This window comes from Neoarius graeffei, chromosome 17 (genome assembly GCF_027579695.1).
Source record: "Neoarius graeffei isolate fNeoGra1 chromosome 17, fNeoGra1.pri, whole genome shotgun sequence".
Taxonomy (NCBI): domain Eukaryota; kingdom Metazoa; phylum Chordata; class Actinopteri; order Siluriformes; family Ariidae; genus Neoarius; species Neoarius graeffei.
In genome coordinates this window covers 34,043,936-34,071,478 of record NC_083585.1, presented here as the reverse complement: position 1 = coordinate 34,071,478, position 27,543 = coordinate 34,043,936, and the positions used below count along the sequence as shown (strand labels likewise).

At 39.3% G+C, this 27,543-nt stretch overlaps 1 protein-coding gene across 1 annotated transcript; it reads left to right on the top strand.

Moving 5' to 3' along the window:
- Positions 1–275: 275 nt before the first annotated feature.
- Positions 276–27,334, top strand: gipr (gastric inhibitory polypeptide receptor). Its single transcript, XM_060898090.1, has 14 exons — positions 276–464; positions 8,418–8,558; positions 11,789–11,885; positions 12,839–12,946; positions 13,084–13,205; positions 14,349–14,455; positions 17,361–17,514; positions 18,521–18,680; positions 18,895–18,955; positions 19,040–19,109; positions 20,084–20,172; positions 21,103–21,241; positions 21,351–21,392; positions 26,626–27,334. Exons 2-14 carry the CDS (start codon positions 8,469–8,471, stop codon positions 26,974–26,976), a joined length of 1,590 nt encoding a protein of 529 aa, XP_060754073.1. The 5' UTR covers positions 276–464; positions 8,418–8,468; the 3' UTR covers positions 26,977–27,334.
- Positions 27,335–27,543: the final 209 nt, after the last annotated feature.

The following is a 27,543-nucleotide window of genomic DNA, read 5'->3' as shown; positions in this document are numbered from 1 at the left end:
TTTGTAAACACATCTACAAAAAAACAAAAAGCACGTGTTATTTCTTGCCTTAAGATATGGTGTGGTTATTCTGTACTATATAAATAGAAAGCAGGAATGCAGTCATTTTGTGAATGTTTATAGAACATCCATATAGTTGTCTGGGGGAACTGCAAGCTACGGTGCATCCAGAACAGTCACGTTCCGCGCGTGCGTGCGCGCGTGCTTGCGTGGGTGGGTGCGCGCGCCCTCAAAAGTGGCGATTCTAATGAACTGCTCATAGTGTTGCGTCTCAAGCTCAGAATGGAGGGTGTACTAACTTTATATCATTCTAAAGCTTTACCCGACCCATCTATAACTTCAAGATAAGAAGATTAGGCTGTGTGGCGCTTTAAACAGCAGGAACTGAGAGCATTGTGCAGTTCAGGTTATACAGGAGACAGATGTGCTAACCGATGTGCTACAGGAGACAGATGTGCTAACCGGTAAGTTGCTGAGTTCAGTCCCTCTCAGGAATGATGGCTATCAGTAAGTCAGGTTTCCATTATATCTACTTTAAATGCTGTATAACCCGAGCATAATTTTCTCAAACTCGTGCAATAATCTAATCTCGCCCAGCTCTCTCTCTCTTTCTCTCTCTCTCTCTCTCTCTGTGTGTGTGTGGTTATCGGATTTTATTTACAGGAGCAGCCTATTAATAAAAGAGTCACCTGGAACTACAAGGAAAATTTTCCATGCGAGTTTAATAAGTTTCACCAACAACTATATACACAATAATATACAATGGAAAAGAAGAAAGTTTTATTTATTTTCTTAATTAATGATATGGCGATAACTGTGCAAAAGTCTTAGGCACATGCAAAGAAATGCCGTAGATGCCTTCAAAAATAATGAAATTGAATGTTTCTACACTATAAAGAGCAAAACAGTCAATGAAGCAAAGTCAGTATTTGGTGTGACAACCCTTTACTTTGAAGAAATAGTAGTCTCAGGTACAATTTGTGCAGTTTTATAAGGAATTAGCTTAAAAGGAAAGTATCTTCCAGAACCAAAACCTCCATTATGTTTTGTTTTTGTCTGAAAAGTGTCTTTTACACGGGCGGCACGGTGGTGTAGTGGTTAGTGCTGTCGCCTCACAGCAAGAAGGTCCGGGTTTGAGCCCCATGGCCGACGAGGGCTTTTCTGTGCGGAGTTTGCATGTTCTCCTCTGGGTGCTCCGGTTTCCCCCAAAGACATGCAGGTTAGGTTAACTGGTGACTCTAAATTGACCGTAGGTGTGAGTGTGAATGGTTGTCTCTGTCTATGTGTCAGTCCTGTGATGCCCTGGCGACTTGTCCAGGGTGTACCCTGCCTTTCGCCCGTAGTCAGCTGGGATAGGCTCCAGCTTGCCTGCGACCCTGAGGAACAGGATGGAGCGGCTAGAGATGAATGAGATGTTATAACAGTAATAACAGTAATGTTATCATATTAACTTCATGGGGAGAATCAAAGTGCTATCTCACTTGTTATTGGTTCCCTTTCAGAGCATCATTCTTCTTGTTGTTTGCTTTATATATTTGGAGCTAATAGTGTTTCTCTGTGCCATTATGTCATTCCCTTAAATGATTTATATGCTTTTTTCAAGAGCATTTATGTGGACTTCATTACAGTCTTAATCTTTCAATTGATGTCCTGTTACTTAAATTTTAATGGAGCGAACAAACTGCTAAGGAAGAGGGACCCACAATTGCAGTTTTTTTGTTGTCCTACTAGATCTTGTACAACATCTGTGACCTCATCATGTGGCATACAGTATGGGTCATCACGATTTCCTTTTTTAAGCTGTTAATATATGGATGAGACAGTCCCCTTATAAGATGACCTAAAATGCTCAATTAGATTCTGTCTTTGTCTATCATAGTCAATTTTCTATTAATTTTAGCTCTCAGTGATTGAGCATGTATCTTGTGCTCAGGGATGTGCCACCTACAAGTGTGTGCACATACATGTACATATGTTAGCTGTCAGGTGCCTCCCCTGTGTTTCTGGTTATAAGGTAGCTTAAGGAGTGGCTTGTTTTTGTTAGACCTCTCAAGAGACCTTTATAAGAGATTTAACAATTTCATTACAATCTGTCTAAGAGCTTACATTAAAGAGTGCTAAAAGGATAATTTATTTGTTCCTATTGTTATTATACTTGACACTAAGGTAACACACTAACACCTGACTGCTGTTATCTCACCTAAATATCCGAAATAAACCTTGTTTCCAAATTGTTTTGCTGCTGTGTTAATGTCACATACCACAGAAATAACCATGCTTAGGACAATCCTGATTCATAACAAGATATCATGGCTGCATTGTTTTTTTTTTTCTTAATTAACTATACTGGTGCAATTATTTATCAAATGTGTTTGAACTCAGGTGTTATTATATATATATATATATATATATATATATATATTTGGGCACTGCCGAAAAGCAGAGCTTCTGATGAGTGTAAAATGTGTTTGTAAGTGGTAGCCAGAACTGTCACTCATTTTTCATTTTATGGGCAGAACTGTCAGCCCAGGAAGCTGTATTTATTATGCTACAGGTGCTCACTGCTGTGTTTATATTCACCATATGCCTCTGTCAGAGGTTTAGTACAGTATGGTATAAAGCTTTGCTGTCTGTCATCCTGATATAACATTCATGCACAATGTGAAGTTTGTGTGCACTGTTTATTGACTGTAATTTGCTTGTGTTTGGTGCTTTGGGTGAACTGTGGTTTAGCACAAGACTTTGAATGCAGAGGCTAATGGTGCATGTTTGGCTAACTTGTTGAGGTTTGCACTCTTGGTTGAACAGAGCAGGGTGTGTAATGTTCAGAGTATATTCTGGAAACATTACTCTGCAAAATTGCATATTTGTTTACAACAATGTTAATTATTTTTGATTTGTTTTCTTTAGTTGTCACAGTATTCGGTGTATGGTGTTTGATGTCCAGTGTTTGATGCTGTACTCATGTTCAAGAGGAATAAAATGCATATGCACCTGTCAGAGACTCTCTGCTGTTGTGCTACAGTGTTAGTAAATAATCCCACATTAATTTTTAAAAAGCAAAGTAAAAATAAGCGCTGGATAAAAACTCATCTATCTTATGTAAATAAAGATACAAGCTTTGTTGTCCAGTGGTCAAGTGTTTGAGATACGTTTCCTTGCCCTTACAGTTGGGTACCCTGTGGTGGTACATGAACGTTTTTCATATATACGGACGTCGTTCAGTCACAAAAGCCATCAAAAATCAGGCCAATGCAGTACCATATTATCTTAAGCATGCTTTGTGTGTGCGGAGCTCCACTATTAGCCAAGGATCCCTGCTTTCCCCACAGAAAGCAGAAGTTTTGGGATTAACAAATTTTGATTGTTTGTGCATACTGGTGATGGATATGCCAGCCTAAAGGTGTACTTGTTCATTTGACATTTGCCAGACCTACCTGGTAGACATGTTATGCTGAAATTATAATTGATACTTCACCTGATGCAGTTATGACCAATCACTGTCAGGAGTCTGGGGATTTCACTATTCCTTTAATACATACAGTTTTTCATTGGTAGATAACCTGCCTACAATACTATTATAAATTACATGTTGCTGAATAAGTCAGTATTATGTGGAAAGTTATTTTCCAAATAATAAAATCGAAGATTCTTTTCTGTACAAAAAGACTAACATAGGCTTATCAGAAAGCTGGACTTAGTAGTGTTCTTCTAACCACATTTAATGTCTCCTTTCTCAAAATAGACTGTTGTAGGGTGTCTTATTTGGTGTGGATGTACACATCTCATATTTTAGCTTTGCCTTTCTCATGCTCATATTAACTGAACCAGAGACAAACTTTTTTATTTCAGACAAGATGTGTTTTATATTCAGGATGTAATGTAAAGGTCACTATAATAAATGGACACTTCTTGCACAAGAAATGAGAAGAAATCACAATCAGCCATGAAGCTGCACTTATTTTAAATAATTCCATTTATTCATTGACTGACAACAGTCTGTTTCTGACAACAGCAAGAGTTGGAAATTAAATGAGAACAAGGAGACAGTCTGGAACCACTTCACTGAGTGTCTTCCCTCAAAGATTTCATTACATTCATTTTTCCCCATAGAGGAGTAATTTAGTGAGTGCACAAGGAAACATTCTTTCAATGTTACATACTGGAGTTGAAATTATCTTCAGCTTTATGTATATAAATGTTATGTAAAATTTGATATAACAATCAGTGTTATTCACTTCACCTGTCAATAGTTTCAGTGTTATGGCTGATTGGAGTGTGTGTGTGTGTGTGTGTGTGTGTGTGTACCGATCAGCCATAACATTAAAACTATTGACAGGTGAAGTGAATAACATTGATTATCTCATTACAAGGGGCGGCACGGTGGTGTAGTGGTTAGCACTGTCGCCTCACAGCAAGAAGGTCCGGGTTCGAGCCCCGTGGCCGGCGAGGGCCTTTCTGTGCGGAGTTTGCATGTTCTCCCCGTGTCCGCGTGGGTTTCCTCTGGGTGCTCCGGTTTCCCCCACAGTCCAAAGACATGCAGGTTAGGTTAACTGGCGACTCTAAATTGACCATAGGTGTGAGTGTGAATGGTTGTCTGTGTCTATGTGTCAGCCCTGTGATGACCTGGCGACTTGTCTAGGGTGTACCCCGCCTTTCGCCCGTAGTCAGCTGGGATAGGATCCAGCTTGCCTGCGACCCTGTAGAACAGGATAAAGCAGCTAGAGATAATGAGATGAGAGATAAGATCTCATTACAATGGCACCTGTCAATGGGTGGGATATATTAGGCAGCAAGAGAACAATCAGTTCTTGAAGTTGATGTGTTGGAAACAGGAAAAATGGGCAAGTGTAAGGATCTGAGTGACTTTGACAAGGGCCAAATTGTGATGACAAATGACAGGGTCTGAGCATCTCCAAAATCACACATCTTGTGGGGTGTTCCTGGTATGCAGTGGTTAGTACCTACCAAAAGTGGTCCACGGAAGGATGACCAGTGAACCGGCGACTGGGTCAGGGGTGTCAAAGAATCATTGATCCGCATGGGGCACAAAGGATAGCCCATATGGTCCAATCCCACAGAAGAGCTACTGTAGCACAAACTCCTGAAAAAGTTAATGCTCGCTGAAACAGAAAGGTGTCAGCATTAATTTTTTCAGCAGTTTGTAACCAGTTCTATCTATCCATCCATCCATCCATCCATCCATCTATCCATCCATCCATTATCTATACCGCTTATCCATCAGGGTCATGGGGGAAGCTGGAGCCAATCCCAGCTGACTTTTTTGGAGAGAAGTGGGGTACAACCTGAGCAAGTCACCAAACTATCACAGGGTTAACACAGAGAGACAAACAACCATTCACACTCACACCTATGGGCAATTTAGAAGAGCCAGTTGATCCACATGTCTTTGTGATCACAGGGAGAACATGCAAACTCCAACAGAAAGGACTCAGTCTGCTACAAGGTTCAAACCCAGAACCTTCTTGTTGGGAGGTGACAGTGCTAACAACTGCACTACTGTGCCATTTCACCAGTTCCAATAAGAAAATAGACAAATTGTGAAATAAATGAAATATCATATGGTAACTGAGACTCCTGGATGATAATGGGCTTCCTCAGGCTGACTAATCTGACTACAGGTTGGCATAATCCATGTTGACTAGTATGTATCCATAAAGTAGTGACTTTTCTTGATATATCCTGATTTTCTCAAAGGGCACCAATATCATGGGCAGTATTGAGTGAGAGATCATTTTTACAAAGAGATGGCCAGTAAGATAGACACTTCGAACAAGATGAAGATGAAGCTATTAAGGATCCTATTTACAGATGAGTGACAAACTGGGGAAAAACAATATAATGTGTCTTAGCAAGATGTTGGCCACCATGCTGTATTGTAAGGTACCTTGGCATAAATTCTACAGGTTTCTGGAACTGTCCTGGAGGGATAAAAATACATTTTTAAAAACCTCGCAGTAGGTGTTTTGATGATGGTGGTGGATATTGTGGTCTAACTCTTTGGTTCAAAATCTCCCATAAATGGACTTCGATCCAGTGACTAAGGAGACCATAGCATACTATTTACATAATTTTCATTCCTATCAAACCATTTCATGAGTGCTTGTATCCTGTAGATGGCACGTGCGCTGACGACCACACCCATCAGGATAGATATGTTTCATCATAGAATCAAGGTGATAGGTCAGAATAATTTTGTATTGATTTGCAGTTCGTGACTTGCCCAGGGTGTACCCGCCTCTTGCATGAAGACAGCTGGGATTGGTTCCAGTTTCCCTTGTGACCCTGTTGGATAAGCAGTACTGATTTTGATCGATGTTCTTAAAGAAATCAGATTAGAAAGAATTATCTGACATGTTGGGTTACTATCTATTTTTGAGCTCAGATGTTTCAGGCATGGAATGTTAATGGAAAATATGAATTTCTCCTTGCCAATTCTAGCTCTGTGGCTACAACAACTTGAAGTCCCAGGCAAGCAACAGGCAGACTGGCACATTTGGCTAATAATGACTTTATTTTCAGAAGGTTAACAACTAGTTTAGCTCATGCTAATCTTACACTGGGCCTTCAAATCTATCCAGGCTTGGGACCAGCACTAAGGTGGGGTTTACATTAGACCGTATCAGCGGATCATCAGATTAACGTTTTTAAAACGATTAGTGTGCACACAGCAACACCAATACACGGATACGCTCAGCTCCGCAGGCATCCTGCGCTCCAAATCACTCCGCCCTGAACAGCAAGTGCCCTCTGGAGGGTGCGCACTCCGGCCCTGCGCAGCTCACAGAGCGCGCAAGTGAAGTGCACAAGCAGTGATTCGGGACTGAGCCGCTGTGTGTGTGATCCCAGCACATATCACTTACCACTTGCAAGTGGAAGGATGGCAAGCCTAAAGACAATCATAACTACACAATGGGCAGTATTTGCATCAGTATTTGCAGTATTTTCATACTTTTATACTCTTTAATGAAAGGTGATACAAGGCGGAAGTCCGCGCCGTTTTTCAGCAGTCGCGTCACATGACCAACGCCAGCGAATCAGGAAGGTGGATGTCACAGTGACGTTGTCCAATGACGACGCCAGCTAGAGCTCAGCACAGCGTATCCGCGTATTCTCAATGTTTACACAGCACCGGACCAGACACGATCTAGATTGAATACGTGGACCCTGGCGGATTCCCGTTTCCCAGCGTTTCCAGGCGTTTTAATGTAAATGGACAGTGCATCCGCGAAGAAAACGAGACAGATACGGTCTAATGTAAACTTGGCCTAAGTATGCACTGTCTTGCACAAACCCAGTGGCTGGGTAGTTTACCTAATCTGTATGTCTTTGAACTGTGGGGTAAACTGGAGCACCCAGATGAAACCCACGCAGACATGGGAAGAACATGCAAACTCCACACAGAAAGGCCCCATCAGCCGTGAGGATTGAACCCGGAGGCAACAGTGTTAACCACTACACCACCATTCCTCCCATCAAAATCCAAATGTATTGAGGCAAAATCCTCACAGATTCTTTGACTGTAACCCAGGAGGTTGAGACTTTTTTCAGTCCCCCACCCTGTTACCAGTGCATGAAATAAGCTCAACACTGATATCAGCTCAAGGGTTAATTTAATGCCAGAATTCATGAGCACATTACCCAGGCAAGTTTCGTCATAACCCTCAGCATCTTCTCCCAGGAGTGTTATAGGTCCCCTGTGTCGGCCTGTGTGGTAGGGAGCAAGGATGATTCCAATTCTCCTCTCTTCTAACAAATAAATGTAACTGTAACAAGTCCGAGTCAAGGTCTGATGCAGAGATACAACTCCTGATTCACTTGCTGCTGTAAGTGTTGCACAGTGGTATAAAGTAATTCTACAAGACAAATTGTATACACTCACTCACTTTCAGTAACCTGGCTGTATCCTGATCAGGGTCACAGTAAACTGTATACAATAAACCATTTCATGTATTCCAAAGAGAGGAGGTCCCCCATCACTCAGATAGTCATTCACTCTGAAGGGGGCTTTATTTATATACATACGAGGAATGGAAACTTTAGGTTTATGTAGTTGGAGTGTTAGTGTCTGGTATACAGTGCACCCCTTGGCCATTGCCTTGTACACTTTGGTTTGTTAGTCGTTTAGTGTGTCTAGTGAGTTGAAATCTTGGAACAGCAAGTTGTTTCGCCTTATCAAAAGTGAGTGGTAGTTGAAAATATCTTTCTTGTTTGAGCATTTCTGCATAGATGTCCTGCATTTGATGTGCTACTAGTTGCAACACTTGATTGTAGCTTTACTTTGTCTATGACTATCAGTACAAATTTGCCTGCTTAAATTTTGCTAATGGTTTTCATTATTCTATGCAACAAAAGTATGGCTATGGCTATTTTTTGTGCGTATTGTGCTTTTGTAGGTGCTATTTGAGAGCCTGTAGCTGTGAAAAGATGGGCTGTTCAGTCCTGATATGCCTGGACTCCGCCTTGGTGTTCTGTTAGTGATGAAGAGCTGCTATACAATTCTACTCCTTACTCTGTCTGTCCTGTACAGAGCTGAGGTATGTAACCATGTCCAAGACCTAGTTAATAATTTACATTCTTAATTAGAATATATTCAGTACCAGTCAAAGGTTTGGACTTTCTACTTCAATGTTTTTTTTTCTTTATTTTCATTAATTAAAAGACACTTCATGTCTTAAAGTTCCATTCCACCATTGGATGTATTCTCATCTCATCTCATTATCTCTAGCCGCTTTATCCTTCTACAGGGTCGCAGGCAAGCTGGAGCCTATCCCAGCTGACTACGGGCAAAAGGCGGGGTACACCCTGGACAAGTCGCCAGGTCATCACAGGGCTGACACATAGACACAGACAACCATTCACACCTACGGTCAATTTAGAGTCACCAGTTAACCTAACCTGCATGTCTTTGGACTGTGGGGGAAACCGGAGCACCCGGAGGAAACCCACGCGGACACGGGGAGAACATGCAAACTCCACACAGAAAGGCCCTCGCCGGCCCCGGGGCTCGAACCCAGGACCTTCTTGCTGTGAGGCGACAGCGCTAACCACTACACCACCGTGCCACCCTGGATGTATTCTTTGGCATAAAATACAATATATTTTATGACAACATGACTAGACAGAGAAATCTTTTAGCTTCAAAATGATATATCAAACATAATTTTTTGACAACGACAAGTATATTAATTTTGCGACCAAAGTCACCTACCCTTTTAATTTCCGCGCGGTAGTGAAACGTGATGTCATCGGCAGGTTCCCCTTCTTGTGTACCACGTGTCGGTCTATTTTTAGACCAGGAAACCCCCAAAGTGAGAGAGTCATTTCTCCTCGTATATGGGGGCCAAAAAAATTGCGAAAAATTTTTAGTTAATCTTTCAGTTAGCTAGATTTATTGGTATTAGCTAGATTTATTGGTCTTATTTTTATCGCGTTCTATCCGCCATTGCTGATAATATGTGCCACGTCACACGTCACGTGGTACACAAGAAGGGGAACCTGCCAATGACATCACGCGCGGAAATTAAAAGGGTAGGTGACTTTGGTCGCAAAATTAATATACTTGTCGTTGTCAAAAAATTATGTTTGATATATCATTTTGAAGCTAAAAGATTTCTCTATCTAGTGATACCATTTATATATGTTGTCAAAATATATTGTATTTTATGCCAAAGAATACATCCAGTGGTGGAATGGCACTTTAAAGTAATGATGAATGTCGTTACTCTTTACTTAGTTGAGAGGTTCTTGACATAATATGGATTACAACAGTTGTAGAATAAGGATATTTACTGTATTTTTATTATTTAATATTTACTGTTAGATCTCAAACACATTAAGAAGGCAAGAAATTGCACTAATTAACTGTTGACGAGGCCCAGCTGTTAATTGAAAAGCATTCCAGATGACTACCTCATGAAGCTGGTTAAGATAATGGCAATAGCATGCAAAGCGTCGTCAAGGTAAACGGTGGCTACGCTGAAGAATCTAAAATATGAAACATTTTTTAAACACTTTTTTTATTTAACACATAATTCCATATATGTAACAGATGTTTTTTCGTAGTTTTGATGTCTTCAGTATTGTTCTACAATATAGAAAATAGTCAAAATACAGAAAAGCTTTGAATGAGTGTGTCCAAAATTATGACTTGTACTGTAATTATTTAGGTGTAACAAAATAAAAAATTTGATTCAATACAATACAGTAATATCTTGATATGATACATTGCTTGAATATGTGCCATAGGTTTTCACTGTCAATTAATTGAAACATCCAACTTTATGAAATTATAAAGACTTAGTATACTGTGTGGTTCATTCAGAGTCAGCAGCATATAATGAAACAAAAGCTGTGCATTAGACAATAACAAAATTAAACATGGTCAATTAAGCATTAGCTCACTGAATAATCTTTAATTGGTGTTGCTCTCAAAGGTCGCTAAAGCACTTGCCTTTTTATTTCACATCCTGCTGTTAGAAAATTATGCTGTCAAAGTCAGTTAGCTCATTTTTTCACTTGTTTTGAATCCTGCATTGTCCAGTAAAGAATAGGGTCTCATATCTGCAACTATTTCCTGATCGCTGTGGTGATTTCTTTTGGTTGAGTTAAGCAGGAAATGCCGCCTGAATGGAGCAGAGAGTCTTTGCAGTGTGCGTTTTCATCTAGTTCCACTGACTCCAAATGGTGATGTCAGAGGAGATACATAAACATACTCTATTTGTGGTATTATGATATTTCTATATGGCAGATTCAGCACACTATTATATTTCAGTCCACCGCATTTTGGCTATCATTGTTGTAACTTACCAGGAACCTAAAGTACTCCCATACACCAGATCTTAAAGATTTAGGGAACTCTTCATGTTCCTGCTTACTGCTTCCGTAGCCATTGCTATTGAGCTAATGCACTAGTAGTCTAGCCACTCACCTAATTTCATGCTTAGGACAACCTCTGTAGTGTATCCCGATTTGAAATAAAGAGAAAGCTGGGCTTGATTCATTTTTAATGTTTAAGCTGTTGGCTTGAGGCAGCATGGTGGTGTAGTGGTTAGCACTGTCGCCTCACAGCAAGAAGGTCCTGGGTTTGAGCCCAGTGGCCAACAAGGGCCTTTCTGTGTGGAGATTGCATACTCTCCCCGTGTCTGCGTGGGTTTCCTCCATGTGTTTCCCCACAGTCCAAAGACATGCAGGTTAGGTTAATTGGTGGCTCTAAATTGACTGTAGGTGTGAATGAGAGTGTGAATGGTTGTTTGTCTCTATGTGTCAGCCCTGTGATGATCTGGCGACTTGTCCAGGCTGTACCCTGCCTCTCACCCATAGTCAGCTGGGTAGGCTCCAGCTTGCCTGCGACCCTGCACAGGATAAGTGGCTACAAATAATAGATCGATGATGACTCTAGGCTACTTTATCATGCAGTCTATTGAATATTGTTCAATAGCTAGACGTAAATCGAGAGCCTCATCTTGAATGATACAGTGTTATATACCATATCGTTACACTCCTAATAATTACCTGTGGTGTATAATTATTGTGCTCCAGCATTATATTTCTAAAACAAAGAAGTGTTCAGTTGTTTTTCCTTAAAATGTTCAACATGAATAATATCTGAAATATTAAATATTAATTCAACTTTATGCATTAAGTCCAAACCTACCTACATTTGTAGGCTCTGACATTTGAATGTTGAATGATTCAGCTATTGCACGTTGAATACAATCTTTATAGCACATTAACTATATGTTGTTAAATCATGTATGTATTTTAGTGTGTGTTTGGGAAGACGTTTGAGCACACGAAGCAGGAATGGGAAAGGTATCGGAATGACTGCATATTGAAAATCGCATCAGAACCGACCCCCTCAGGTACCATACACCCCCTCCATTTTTATTACATGACACATTTGTGAGTGATGGTATATGTGGCTTTATAAACGTACAGCAAAATAAAAAAAACTGAACTTACCTTAAATAAGAGAAAATGGGCATCCCCATATGCCCATAAGCACCAAATATTTAAGGTTTTGAAGGATTAGAGTTCTAAAATAGTTTTAGTTTGGATTTCTGCAATATCAAGATGTAACAACCAAGACAATACAAAGTTATAATAATAAAATGCCATTTATTGAAACAAAGAAAGAAGAATTTGCGCTGAGTTTATGTTAATTTATTTCATTGTGAGATATGTGGCCAATAGAAGAGAGATGTGGCAGGGAGAGAGGAAGAAGGCAGATATAAGAGAAGGGGTTAGTATGCAGGAGTCCCTTTGTCTAAATTTAATGCATCATTGTTTGGTGGAATTAGTTGTTGCAACACAGCGCAAATGCAAGACAAAGATTTTACATTGATAAGACCATGAGCTTCCATTTCTGTGGGGCCTCACCATGTCACAGTCAGCCAAGAAAGAAAATGAGACAGTGGCTTGATCCTTTTATTGGGATGGCATCAGTACAAGTACAGTAGCAGGAGGGAGCCCCCTATCTGTGGATGCTTGGTACCTACACAGCAAATTCCCCAGTGTTGAATTAACACTTTCAGAGTTCATTTGTGTCCAATTGGACATAATAAACACAGTAGGGTGTTAAATCGACACTCTGGGTGTTAATTCAACACTGGGGATTTTACTGTGTACACATTAAGATGCTGTTAAAAAAATATACTCAAAGGACTAGGACGTATTGTTTACTTTAGAACCCTCTTGCTTGCAAGTAATGGGTAGAAGCAGTGAAATACAATTATAATCAGATATCATTTTTAACATTCCCATAATGCTATTGTATAAATCTGTTTAATTGCAGCACACTTTATCCTTTCCTCAGGTTTGTTCTGTAGGCGCATGTTTGATCAGTATGCTTGCTGGACAGATGGGCTTCCCAATACCACAGTCAAAGTGCCCTGTCCCTGGTATTTGCCCTGGCATGATCAAGGTACCTCCTACAGGCTAGTGCATTATGGCTTAATGTGTTCAGTGTCTTTTTACCAGTAGTATAAATAACAGTTTTTTAGCAGAATATTACATGGGTATAATAATTGAGTTATTGTACGTAATGCACACCTCATACAGTGCGCAGTGGGTTTGTCCTAAGGGAATGTGGTCCAGATGGCCAGTGGCACACAAACAACACCAGCCATACCTGGAGAGACCACTCACAATGTGAAGTACATAGCAGCAACCACAAGGAACAAGTATGATTTCATTTTACAGTCATTTTACAAATAAAAAATTGATCCTATTGTCAAATATATCTGTACCTTGCAGTTCACTCACAGTTATTCATCTTAAATGTATCTAAAATATTAAACATGGATTGAACGATGTGCGTTAAGACCAAATTAGGACCCATGTTCCACAACTTTAAACCGGGTCATGGTCTTTTTTTTTTTAATCTTATTTTTTATTTTGCCAGAGGCTGACCATAATAGCCATACAAAATGCAAAATTATGCCAGTAAAATGGGCTGTGCTTGGCAAGATATGAAGCTGTGACATCAACACAGTGTGCCCATTGCCTGTAGTCATTTCATCCTCTTTATCAATGAACCTCATTTAAACAATAAAAAGTATCCATGTATATGTATATACATACAGTACGTTTGGAAACAACTATTCATTCATAGGTTTTTCTGTATTTTGATTATTTAATGTCTTCAGTTTGACTATGAAATGCCTTCCTCTGTTTTGATGTCTTCAGTATTATTCTATCCATCCATCCATTATCCATAACCACTTATCCTGTACAGGGTCGCAGGCAAGCTGGAGTCTTTTCCAGCTGACTGGGTGAGAGGCAGGGTACACCCTGGACAAGTCGCCAGATAATCGCAGGGCTGACACATAGACACAAACAACCATTCACACTCACATTCACACCTACAGTCAATTTAGAGCCACCAGTTAGCCTAACCTGCATGTCTTTGGACTGTGGGGGAAACCGGAGCACCCAGAGGAAACCCACACAGACATGGGGAGAACATGCAAACTCCACACAGAAAGGCCCCCATCGGCCACTGGACTCACACCCAGAACCTTTTTGCTGTGAGGCAACAATGCTAACCACTGCACCACTGTGCTGCCAGTGTTATTCTACAATGTAGAAAATAGTCAAAATACAGAAATACCTATGAACGAGTAGGTGTGTTCAAACTTTTAACTGGTACTGTATTTTACAATACAGCAAAAGAGAAATCATCACTGGGGAGTGAACAACTGCTAAATGCATGCATTTGATTGTGAAGCTTTAATAATATATAAACCCGTTTGTTTGTTATTTTTGGAAAACATATTTAGCAATTTCAATGCATGCCATTTGAAGATGTACTCTTTTTGCTACAGGAAGAACAGATACAGGTCCTAACCTATTTCAGGGTGATGTACACCATTGGCTACTCTTTGTCTTTGGCCAGCCTCACTTTGGCACTCCTCATATTACTTCTATTTAGGTGAGTCTAAATTGATGAAGTCTAGTGTGCTGAAATCTTATTTATGAAGGAAAAAGATACTTTGTGAACTTATCTATAACATGGGAATTGTATGTACAGAACATTTGACTAGCTACTTGATCAGTATAGCTTGCCAATGTGACACTCAACAGTAGATATGTAGAAAATCTTCGTGTGGATGTTCTGCATTCATTTGAAAATTCATTATCATTTACAGTGTGCAAATGCGTGAGAATAAATTCTTGTCAATACAACTGACATAGCCATTAGCAGCATGCAGTACAATATAGCATTCTTTAGCACATTCTTTTAATGATTCTGCTGTCTTGCCCCCAGCTATGAGATGATATGTTCTGACCATGTGTACTCAGCCTCAGTGTTATTATTCATAATGGCGATGGGCACTAAAATGACATTTTCTAGTGGGGTCATTTATGTGCTACATGCTTATGGTGCATTCACTGATGGTGTTGAGCTCCACTGTGAAAAACAACCAATAGCTCTGTGTCCTGGGACTATAAACATAGCTTTAATATCACTCTTAAAACACATGTGTTGAAAATAACACAACTTGCGTTGTTTTTTAACACATCTCTATGTCCAGATTGGGACAACAGAACTTTTGTTCATTTTAACACATTATTTGTTATTTGTGCAATTTTGGTGTTAAACATTTCTGAAATATAACACAACTCTTGTTGAAATTAAACTTGCACAAAAGATGTGTTGATTTCCAACACATTCGTTTTAAGAGTGTACAATAACAGTATAACTCACTAAATTATAAGAAAATGTCAGGTGGCTGAGACAGCTGCAGTTGCAGGTAATGCTTTTATTAAAGATGGCGATTAGCAAACAGATCCAAAAGAAAATAAAAACCCAACATGAACATGGTCAAGAACAGGCAGAGGGACAGATGATTTGCAAAAATCTTTTATATTTAAGGCAAAAACAGAATCACAAAAAAAAAACCAACAGAAATAAAACAGATCAGAAATTAGAATTGTGAACATGGGATAAAGGCTTAGTACATCAGATGTGTTAACAGAGCTGAGTGGATACTTCAGAATGAGTGAATGTTTAAAGTCTCTATTTATAGGGTATGTGGATGATTGTGGGTGTGCTGTATTAGTCGTCAGGTGAGAGTGAATGTGTCAATGTATAAGGTGGTTGGGTGTTGTTTCCTGTGGTGGCCATATTTGCAGGCAGTGTTCTCTGGAAAATGGAGTCTGATGCCGATTATGGCATTGACAGGAAACCATTATCACAAGACAAAGGTTGTGAATAAATAAACAAGTCATTTTTCCAGCTTGTTAATATTTCATAATAGAAAATGTGGCCATGAAGCATTCATGAATGTTATGAGTAGATTATTAATTCTTTAGCTATGTAACAGTAGCTTCTGTAACCAACTAACAGTATCTTTGTCATGCAATGAAAATGATAGGCATGTCAAATTATTTCTCTTTTGTTAGTAATTAGAGATACGTATGATGTACAGTATCAGTCAAGAGTTCGGACACCTCTACTCATTCATAAATTTCTCTGTATTTTGACTCTTTTCTACATTGTAGATGTCAGAGTGCAGGCACTTACAGATGTATGTGCAGGGGAGAGCAGGGAGCAAACTTGTAATGAAGCCAAATCGCAAAACAAGAAGCATGGTCAAAAGACAGGCAAGGGTCAGTCGATTAGCAAACAGGGCAATATAGAAGAGACAAGTAACGTAAACGAAGAGAGATAGCGAGGGCCAAAAATGCTAGAGTCAGGCAGAGATAGAAAGGCTTGGTATGGACTGGAAAACACAGAACAATACTTCACATTGAAGGTGTGTGAGAGAGAGGCTTAAGTAGTGTGGCTGATGAGTTGCGAATGAACAACAGCTGAATTCAATAAGCTGGTGAAAGAGGGCGCTGTGCTCTTTGGGAGTTGCAGTTTTGAGTGGCCATGTTTGTAGTTTGGCTAGCGCTGTCATTCTCAATGCTTTTACTGACAGTAGAACAATACTGAAGACATCAAAACTATGAAATAGCGAACATACTGTATATGGAATTAGGTTGTAAACAAAAAAGTGCAAATATATATTCTGTGTGGAGTTTGCATGTTCTCCCTGTGTCTGTGTGGGTTTCCTCCGGGTGCTCCGGTTTCCCCCACAGTCCAAAGACATGCAGGTTTGGTTAACTGGTGACTCTAAATTGACTGTAGGTGTGAATGTGAGTGTGAATGGTTGTCTGTGTCTATGTGTCAGCCCTGTGATGACCTGGCAACTTGTCCAGGGTGTACCCCGCCTTTCGCCCATAGTTAGCTGGGATAGGCTCCAGTTTGCCTGTGACCCTGTAGGACAGGATAAGCGGCTACAGATAATGGATGGATGGATGTTTCATATTTTAGATTCTTCCAAGTACCTTGATGACGCTTTGCATGCTATTGCCATTATCTTAACCAGCTTCATGAGGTAGTCATCTGGAATGCTTTTCAATTAACAGCTGGGCCTCGTCAACAGTTAATTAGTGCAATTTCTTGCCTTCTTAATGTGTTTGAGATCAAACAGTAGATAGTAAATAATAAAAATACAGTAAATATCCCTCTTCTACAACTGTAGTAATCCATATTATGTCAAGAACCTCTCAACTAAGTAAAGAGTAACGACATCCATCATTACTTTAAGACATGAAGTGTCTTTTAATTAATCAAAATAAAGAAAAAACATTTAATTAGAAGGTATGTCCAAACTTTTGATGGGTACTATACAGTATTTGGTCACCCAACTTTATCCTTATTTCATAATAACCAAAACTGTTCTGAAAACTAGTTAAAGAGTTCACATCAAAACTCATGATTATAGACTGTAATTAAATCTTTTGGTCTGGAAGGAAATGATTATTTTGTGTGTGCTTTGTCATAGGAAACTGCGTTGCACCCGCAACTATATCCACGCCAACCTGTTTGCTTCGTTCATCCTGCGTGCCGTGTCCATCATTATACGTGATGATCTTCTCAGAATATACACTCCTGACTACCAAAACAGCAGTGCTTTTTCCCATGCTCTCAGTAACCAGGTCTGAGTAAATGTGCCCACTGATGGGTGTGCACACATACATGGCAACAAATATATACAGTACACAGGAAATTCTAAGCAATTTTTTTTTTATTTGAGTGGCATAGCCAAACTAAATACTTATTATTCTAAAATTAAACTTAAGACAGTTATACATTTAATACTAACTGACAGTCCATCTGACCATTAAAGTTTACATATGTATAAAGAATTATCATCAATCTGAAATGCTGTTTAAAATGCTTTCACGCTCATTTGCTTGTTCAGTGGATAAAAATGGCAATTTACATGTCACATTTTGATTGAAGCATGACGTGATTAACCAGTACACAAAATAATTGTTTAACATCTTTAAATTAGCTGTTTTTATTTTGCTAATAATTCATTATTCACAAAATTAATTTTTATACTCTTGTCAGATGTTTAGACACAATTTGATACCTGCATCCTTCATTTTCAAATGGTATGTTGTTAATACTAATGGAGTAATATTTTATAACCATTTTTAGGCCATTAACTATCAAGGGGCCAACAGTTTACCTCATACACTATATGGCCAAAAGTATGTGGACGTCTGACCACGACACTCATACCTTATGTGCTTGTTGAATATCCTATTCCAAAGGTATGGGATTAATACAGAATTGCCCATCCCGGTGCTGCTATAACAGCCTCAGGGAAGGCTTAGAAGTTGGAATGATGCTTATAGATCTCACTTTGTGCACAGGGACATTGTCATGCTGGAACATATTTGGGATAAGCTCCTTTGTTCCAGTGAAGGGAACTTAATGCCAAAGCATACAAAGACATTCTAGACAATCATGTGCCTCCAACTTTGTGGCAAAAGTTTGTGGAATGCCCACATGTTGGGGTCACATGATTAGGTGTCCACATCATTTCGGCCAAATAGTGCACATCCTCATGCTTCATTGACTGTAACACATAAAGTAAAGTGAAATCTTACAGCACCTTGACCCTCAAACTTTATGTCTGTGTTTTGCACATAGACATTGTCTAGCTGCCGCATAGCCCAAGCGGTAATGGAGTACTGCGTGGGGGCCAACTACTTCTGGGTGCTAGTGGAGGGCCTGTACATCCATAACCTTCTGTTATTCCTTGTACTCTCTGAGAACCACTACTTCTTTGGTTACCTTGCCCTCGGCTGGGGTCAGTACTATTTTGACTGCAGAGGATTTTGACAATTCATATAGAAGTTTAGCATTACAGTTACGGTAGTACTATTAGTTCAACAATCAACAGTTATACAATCAAATAAATCCTCTACAAGTTATAAAAGCCATACATTGATTTGGTCAGCAAGACATTATAAGCAGTTATTTGCAACCTTTTTGTCGCACAGTAACAGAATTTTTTTCCTCAGTGACTCCTATACTTTATGTGGTGCCATGGGTAGTAATGCGTCACCTGTATGAGAACACATGGTAAGCCTTATCAGCTGTGATAAAGAAAAACCAATCTGTAGCATTATTTTTTAAAGCCTGCAAACAAATAATATCTTTATCAAGGTGCTGGCAGAAGACTGAAAACATGGCACATTTGTTGATAATTGAAGCTCCTGTCCTCCTGGTTGTTTTAGTAAGTGTTTATTCTTAAATATTGACGTACCTCAGTATCATACACATCTTTCTCAGACATACTGTAGAATTTTATGTAGTGAACACAGACAGTACTGTTATACTAACTATCAGCTGCATAAAATTCTAATTTTAACAATAGTTCATTATGTTGGAGCAGTTACTACACTTATTGCTGGCTGTCATTCTGTGTGTTGCACGGCAACATGCAACACTCTATCCAGTTGTGGCTTCTTTGGGAATACTTTTTTAATTGCTGGAGCAAAAATAAACAAAATATTTGTCCATATTGTGTCTGCAAAGTCAGGTACTCAAGATTAATTACTTGTTTATAGAACTGTAACATAAAAGCAACAATTCTATCAACGAAATATCAGTATATGACTGCGATTACCTACAGCACTTGGCCTGCGGCCTCATGCCTGTGGCTGAATCACAACCCTGCTCATATTCAATGCAACAGCAATCATGCTTGTGCAATATTGCTTAATTGTCTTAAGTTAATAGGCTAATGATGTTCCTTTAGATATCTTTCTTGTTTATCTTTTCTGGGGAATTTTGTGGCTAAGTACAAACTTAAGTGAACTTAATATATTAAGTGGGGGAATCCATGGCCTAATGGTTACAGAAGCAGCTTTGGGACCAAAAAGGTCACCGGTTCAATTCCCTGGACCAGCAAGAATGGTTGAAGTGCCCTTAAGCAAGGCACCTAACCTCCAGCTACTCCCCAGGCTATGCTGGGTATGTTGTATGTCACTCTGGATAGGAGTGTCTGCTAAATGCCTGCAGTGTAATATTATAATTTTGTGTCTGCTAAATGCCTGCAGTGTAATATTATAATTTTGTATCACCTAAGTGATTTAGTAGCCTGCTACTAATCTTGCTAACTTGTATATACACTACGGGTTAATGAAATATTATAATTGTGAAGATCTTACTTTCCTTCCGTGTTCTGAGAAATATGATATATTGCAGGTAAACTTGGTCATTTTCATAAGGATTATGCAGGTGGTTGTCTCCAAATTAAAAGCAGACCGGATGAGATCTACAGACTATCAGTTCAGGTAAGATCACATGCACTATGGCATCTATATTATAAATACATTTGTTGCTTCTACATATTAAACTGTATATTCTTAATTATTAACCATAGGCTGCTTTCTTGCTTAATCCTGTACATATAAAAAGCATAATGTCATCAGTAGTAAAGTTGATATACTTAACATCTCTCCTACTTCATAAATAATAAAGATACAGTTTATCATGTTGTTGTAATTGTGCTGTTCTTCTTAGTTTTCCTGTTCAACCTTGCGCAAAATATTTAGTAAAACCTGTAAAGGTTACTTGGTATTACATTTAAATTAATTAAAAATCTGTGTAGCATTCATTTCACAGTTTAATTCTTTAGAACAAGATTCAAAAGGTATTTAATCTTGATTCACTGTTGGGTTTAGAAATAGTTTAAAACCTTTCCATTTTTGTCTAAAATTATAATAAATATGTTCCTTGATGGGCGGCACGGTGGTGTAGTGGTTAGCACTGTCACCTCGCAGCAAGAAGGTTCTGGATTCAAACCCTGTGGCTGACTGGGACCTTTCTGTGTGAACTTTGCATATTCTCCTTGTGCCTGTGTGGGTCTCCTCTGGGTGCTCCAGTTTCCTCCAAATATTCCAAAAATGTGGATAAAATCAACTGGCTACTCTAAATTGCCCATAGGCGTGAATGTGAGTGTGACTGGTTGTTTGTCTCTATGTTAGCCCTGTGATAGATTAGTGTGTACCCCACCTCTTGCCTGAAGTCAGCTGGGATTGGCTCCAGCTTCCCCCACAACTCTGATGGATAAGTGGTATTGATAAGGGATGGATGGATATTTATTGTTAAATATAACTATAAGTAAATAAATATGTATATGCCATTTTTATGGCAGCCATTTGGGTCAACATTACAATAGGTACTGAAATTGGACTAGACTAAAAATGTCTTTGGGTCTTTAGATTGGCCAAGTCTACTCTGATCCTCATACCCCTACTGGGAAGTCATAAGGTGGTGCTTTCTGTGGTGACAGTGGAACAGACTGTTGGTCTACTACGACTCATCTTGCTCTTCTTTGAACTCTTCTTCAACTCATTTCAGGTACAGCTGAAGATTGAATTTACTGTAAATTCTGTAGTATATGTGCTTTGGCTGAAAGAAGTGATGAACAGCTGATACATTTGTTGCTCTGTTCTGTGATCATCTGCAGGGTTTTCTGGTGGCCATTTTATACTGTTTTGTGAATAAAGAGGTAAGAAACAACAGACATACAAAGATGTACATAGAGTCTTTAAAGGATTAAGCAGTCCCCCCAGGATTCCGCGGGCCTTTTTTGTGATTGTTGCGGGCTAAAATGTCTGATGTTGCGGGGGGCGGGGGGGGGCGGGGGGGGGGGGGTTTTCAAAAAATTGTGATGAAAGTTGCGGTGTTTTTTAGGTTTTTGTTGCAATTAGATTGCGGGAGGAAGTGAAAGTTGCGAGAAATTGTTGCGATTTTCTCTTTTTGTGATTAAAATTGAGTGATATGTTAAATATTAAGTTATTACTGAAAAACTATTGATTAAAAAAACAAAGACACTGAGAAATGGTCCTATAAACAACTTTACCAATATAAAAGATTACCAGGACTACAAACATGCAGAAAAATAGGCTTTACTTATCCAAATGCACCTGTTGGTTCAAAAGTTAAAGTGCACAGAACCTCACAGCACATGAAGTTACCTTAAAATATAATATAAATGCCTCAGCTTTCATGTAAGAAAAAAAAAACCTATTAATATTAGTACTGTGTGCAGGCAGACTCTCCTGAAGACTAAATTAAACAATAATTATAAACTAATAAAATAAATGGCTCAGGCTTCATAGAAGAAAAAAACAATTTGAACAGAATCTCACAGTATGATGCTGAAGCTGCCTAAACAATGGAAAATAAAATACTATGTTGGCATCCATTAATTTCTTGTATTAAGTAAAAATAATGTAAAGCGCACACAGTCCTTCACTGTAAACATAACACACTTTCAGTAACAGAATTTAAGCCTACATAAACACTGACTCGCACATCATGCAATGTTGCCGGATACTGTTGACGTTTTCCAACCCAAAATATATTCAAAACCCGCCAAAATGCACTTAAAACCGCCCAATCTGGCAACACTGCGCACATGCTGCAACGTCACCTCAAGACGACGCCAACAATTGGTCAAATTTGTGGGAAAGTTGCGGTGATTGGATATAATTGCAACACCGCCCTGAATTCACAGGGATTGGTTGAATTTGCGTTGAAGTTGCAAATCGCAACATCGCGAAATCCTGGAGGGTCTGATTAATATAGTCAGCCATCATACAACCCCGATTCCAAAAAAGTTGGGACAAAGTACAAATTGTAAATAAAAACGGAATGCAATGATGTGGAAGTTTCAAAATTCCATATTTTATTCAGAATAGAATATAGATGACATATGAAATGTTTAAACAGAAAATGTATCATTTAAAAAGAAAAATTAGGTGATTTTAAATTTCATGACAACAACACATCTCAAAAAAGTTGGGACAAGGCCATGTTTACCACTGTGAGACATCCCTTTTTCTCTTTACAACAGTCTGTAAACATCTGGGGACTGAGGAGACAAGTTGCTTAAGTTTAGGGATAGGAATGTTAACCCATTCTTGTCTAATGTAGGATTCTAGTTGCTCAACTTTCTTAAGTCTTTTTTGTCGTATCTTCCGTTTTATGATGCGCCAAATGTTTTCTATGGGTGAAAGATCTGGACTGCAGGCTGGCCAGTTCAGTACCCGGACCCTTCTTCTACGCAGCCATGATGCTGTAATTGATGCAGTATGTGGTTTGGCATTGTCATGTTGGAAAACGCAAGGTCTTCCCTGAAAGAGACGTCGTCTGGATGGGAGCATATGTTGCTCTAGAACCTGGATAGACCTTTCAGCACTGATGGTGTCTTTCCAGATGTGTAAGCTGCCCATGCCACACACACTAATACAACCCCATACCATCAGAGATGCAGGCTTCTGAACTGAGCGCTGATAACAACTTGGGTTGCCCTTCTCCTCTTTAGTCTGAATGACACGGCGTCCTTGATTTCCATAAAGAACTTCAAATTTTGATTTGTCTGACCACAGAACAGTTTTCCACTTTGCCACAGTCCATTTTAAATGAGCCTTGGCCCAGAGAAGACGTCTGCGCTTCTGGATCATGTTTAGATACGGCTTCTTCTTTGAACTATAGAGTTTTAGCTGGCAACGGCGGATAGCACGGTGAATTGTGTTCACAGATAATGTTCTCTGGAAATATTCCTGAGCCCATTTTGTGATTTCCAATACAGAAGCATGCCTGTATGTGATGCAGTGCCGTCTACGGGCCCGAAGATCACGGCCACCCAGTATGGTTTTCCAGCCTTGACCCTTATGCACAGAGATTCTAACAGAATCTCTGAATCTTTTGATGATATTATGCACTGTAGATGACGATATGTTCAAACTCTTTGCAATTTTACACTGTCGAACTCCTTTCTGATATTGCTCCACTATTTGTCGGTGCAGAATTAGGGGGATTGGTGATCCTCTTCCCATCTTTACTTCTGAGAGCCGCTGCCATTCCAAGATGCTCTTTTTATACCCAGTCATGTTAATGACCTATTGCCAATTGACCTAATGAGTTGCAATTTGGTCCTCCAGCTGTTCCTTTTTTGTACCTTTAACTTTTCCAGCCTCTTATTGCCCGTCCCAACTTTTTTGAGATGTGTTGCTGTCATGAAATTTCAAATGAGCCAATATTTGGCATGAAATTTCAAAATGTCTCACTTTCGACATTTGATATGTTGTCTATGTTCTATTGTGAATACAATATCAGTTTTTGAGATTTGTAAATTATTGCATTCCGTTTTTATTTACAATTTGTACTTTGTCCCAACTTTTTTGGAATCGGGGTTGTACTTGTCATATCTCACTTATTTGCTTTATGGCTAAACCCTTATAAATTGTCCTGTTCTGTACTTGTAATGGTTTTGAATATATGAATATTTGAATATGAATATGTTATACTTCGTGCAACATGTTCAGCATGCGCACATCTGCATAAGTGTCTCTGAACACATGCACACTATGACTCTGTTGTAATACATTTTACTGCATGCTCAGTTTTGCACACGCACAGTCAGCACAGACACAATATCTGGGTGACTGTCCATGCAGATTGTGCACATGAGGAAGTTTGCGCAGTGCACAGCCTGTGCGTGAATACCATGTCTGCTGTATGTCCGCTGTACTGTACTTGGGCTGCTGCCATGTGCTGGTCATAACACTGCTGATTTAGTCAATTTGATCATACTAGCAAAATACCATATGCATAAATCCAATATACTGTTATTTTTGGTGTTTGAAAAAGAGACCAAGCAGTACATTAAAATTATTGCTGACTCACAAAATCAGAAAGCTGTTAAAAGTATTGATTTGTGTGGTTATTTTAATGTATTCAGTTGAAAATCCCCCTGGCTGAAATGTTAATGTTTTTGGTTCAAATGTATTAATTACGGGGCGGCACGGTGGTGTAGTGGTTAGCGCTGTCGCCTCACAGCAAGAAGGTCCGGGTTCGAGCCCCGTGGCCGGCGAGGGCCTTTCTGTGCAGAGTTGGCATGTTCTCCCCGTGTCCGCGTGGGTTTCCTCTGGGTGCTCCGGTTTCCCCCAGAGTCCAAAGACATGCAGGTTAGGTTAACTGGTGACTCTAAATTGAGCGTAGGTGTGAATGTGAGTGTGAATGGTTGTCTGTGTCTATGTGTCAGCCCTGTGATGACCTGGCGACTTGTCCAGGGTGTACCCCGCCTTTCGCCCGTAGTCAGCTGGGATAGGCTCCAGCTTGCCTGCGACCCTGTAGAACAGGATAAAGCGGCTAGAGGTAATGAGATAATGAGATGAGATGTATTAATTACTGTCAGCCCTGCGATGACCTGGCGACTTGTCCAGGGTGTACCCCGCCTCTCGTCCATAGTCAGCTGGGATAGGCTCCAGCTTGCCTGCGACCTTGTAGAACAGGATAAGTGGCTACAGATAATGGATGGATGGAAATAAATAAATAAAAATTACAAAATAACACTGCTGATTTGCTTATATCAATAAATTAGACTCCAAGAGCTTTCTAATGATAGGTGAGACTAATGCGGCTTTCTGAAATTTCATCAAAAGTTTCACTTTGATGAAAAACAGAGCGGTTCATTAATAAATTGGAAGAAATGAACGTGAATTACTTCATTTTTGAGACTGTGAATTAGGTTCAGAATTCAAACCTGTGAACTATGAACGTGAACTAGTTCATTTTAATCTTTGTGAACTGAACTTTCGGCTAGCTGTTGTCAAGTGTAAACTTGCAGAACATTACATACAGTGACGTCCAAAAGTCTGAGACCACAAGGGTAAATTCTTCTATTTTGAATTCTTTTCTAATTTATTACAATAATTTTCATTACAAATTACATTACTGACAATAACTTGATTGAAAAATAGAACCTTTGAAATATTTACATGCATTTCAGAGTGTCGTAGTATTTATTTGGTATGTCCCCTTGTTGCTTTAATGGCAGTCTGCGCTTGAGCTGGCATGGACTCCACAAGTTTGAGCCAAATCTAATGATCTATTTTAGATCAAATCCAGCGGAGTCTGAGCATGTACTTCAATAGAAGAGACAGGCAGGAGGAAAATCTGATTTGTTCCACAAAACAGTTCTGTCTGCACCATCCTCATAGTCGAGGGTCAGCCATCCAGGAAGCCGTTCTGCAAAATTCACAACAAGGTTCCAGAATTATCTTGGGTAATGACCCAAACCTTCATCTGGTGGCAGGGTACACATTCACACCTAGAGGCAATTTAGAGTAGCCAGCTGAACTAATCTGCATGTCTTTGGACTGTGGGAGGAAACCAAAGCACCTGGAGGAACGCTACACAGACACAGGGAGAACATGCCGGATCCCGAGCCTTCTTGCCGTGGACCATGAGTGTTAATCACTACACCACCGTGTCACCCACAAAGCAGTTAACATGGTCAATATCACAAATTTCCTTACATTTAAATAGGGACCTAGAAATAGAGCAAAATCTTGAATATTTAATATTCAAGACATTGAGCATTTATATTATTTGTTTTAAATATTTAAAATTCTAAATATCTTCTGTTTATTTCCCATTTTAAATAAAAAATCCCAGATTTTCAGTGTGGTTTCAGAGGTTTGGACACCACTGTATATTCATACTGGTTTTCTTTTAAAGTGTCAACCATCAATATTCAAATAGTATACTAAAAAACTAATATTATTATACTATAACTAATACTACACAAACAACTATTATTACATCAATTTCTCTGTCCCACAACCTACTGAGGAATTGTCCTAGTAAGCCTAAAAACAGGATTATACTAGAGAAGTACAAGTAATCTTTCTGTACTTCACCCCCTCTCTCCATCCTATTTCTAATCCCAGGTGCAGTCAGAAATTAAGAAAAAGTGGCATCGATGGAAACTGGGAATTAGTACCCTGGATGAACATCGCACCACCAGCAGCTATGGAGTACAGGGGGCTACTGGACTTCAAGACCACGAAGACCAGCCATGCCAGCTGGACTGTCCTGAGGAGAGTGGCATCCACCTGAGCATGGACCCTCTTCCAGCCTCCACACAAATTCCCCTCCATCACCACCATCACCCAGGAGCAAAGAAGGGCAAGGCATATTGTTACATTTCAGCCCATAAGCAAGTGCTGAATGGAGCAGACACACCAGCACTGGGCCATTGTGAACTGGGAGTTGAAGGATATTCTGATAGCTACTGCTAAAGCTTAGGACAATGCGGAAATATATGAGCTATGATCTATATATGATGAAATATATATCTATATGATGTCTATTAGGATTTTCAGAGGCATACAAAATTAAAGATGGATGTAACTTAAATTTTGTAAAAAAAAAAAAAAAAAAGTGCTTTGAAGTCATTGTTATTTAGTGAATGAACCTCTATGGTTTGGTATTTGTAGATAAACTTTTACCTGAATACCAGCAATCTGGAGGACCAACAGAGCAGTGTGAAACCTTTAACTTTTTCTATTTTTAAAAGACTCAAAAATAGGAGGGTCTAAATTAAAATATCTCAAATCAATTGATGTGACTGTTAGTCCACTTGTGTGTTTTTTTTTTTGTACCTATTTATGTTTTTGGACAACAGTGATATTACCTGTTCTGTAATATTGTGGACCATCTCTCTGGACATAACAGTGGCATCTAATAAAAAATTAGAATTTTCACAGGACTGATTTCTTCAAAAAGAAAGCACTTACAAAATATTCATTTCTGAAGTGTACAAAGGTGAAAGACATACATAATAAGCTGTTTATGACGATAAATAG

What these genes read in the sequence shown, in the direction of transcription:
- gipr (XM_060898090.1), top strand. Translation starts at nt 8,469, where the DNA reads ATGCCTGGACTCCGCCTTGGTGTTCTGTTAGTGATGAAGAGCTGCTAT. An exon ending in ATCAGAACCGACCCCCTCAG is followed by an intron (nt 11,886 to 12,838) that starts GTACCATACACC and finishes TCCTTTCCTCAG; the next exon opens with GTTTGTTCTGTAGGCGCATG. An exon ending in GCAGCAACCACAAGGAACAA is followed by an intron (nt 13,206 to 14,348) that starts GTATGATTTCAT and finishes TTTTTGCTACAG; the next exon opens with GAAGAACAGATACAGGTCCT.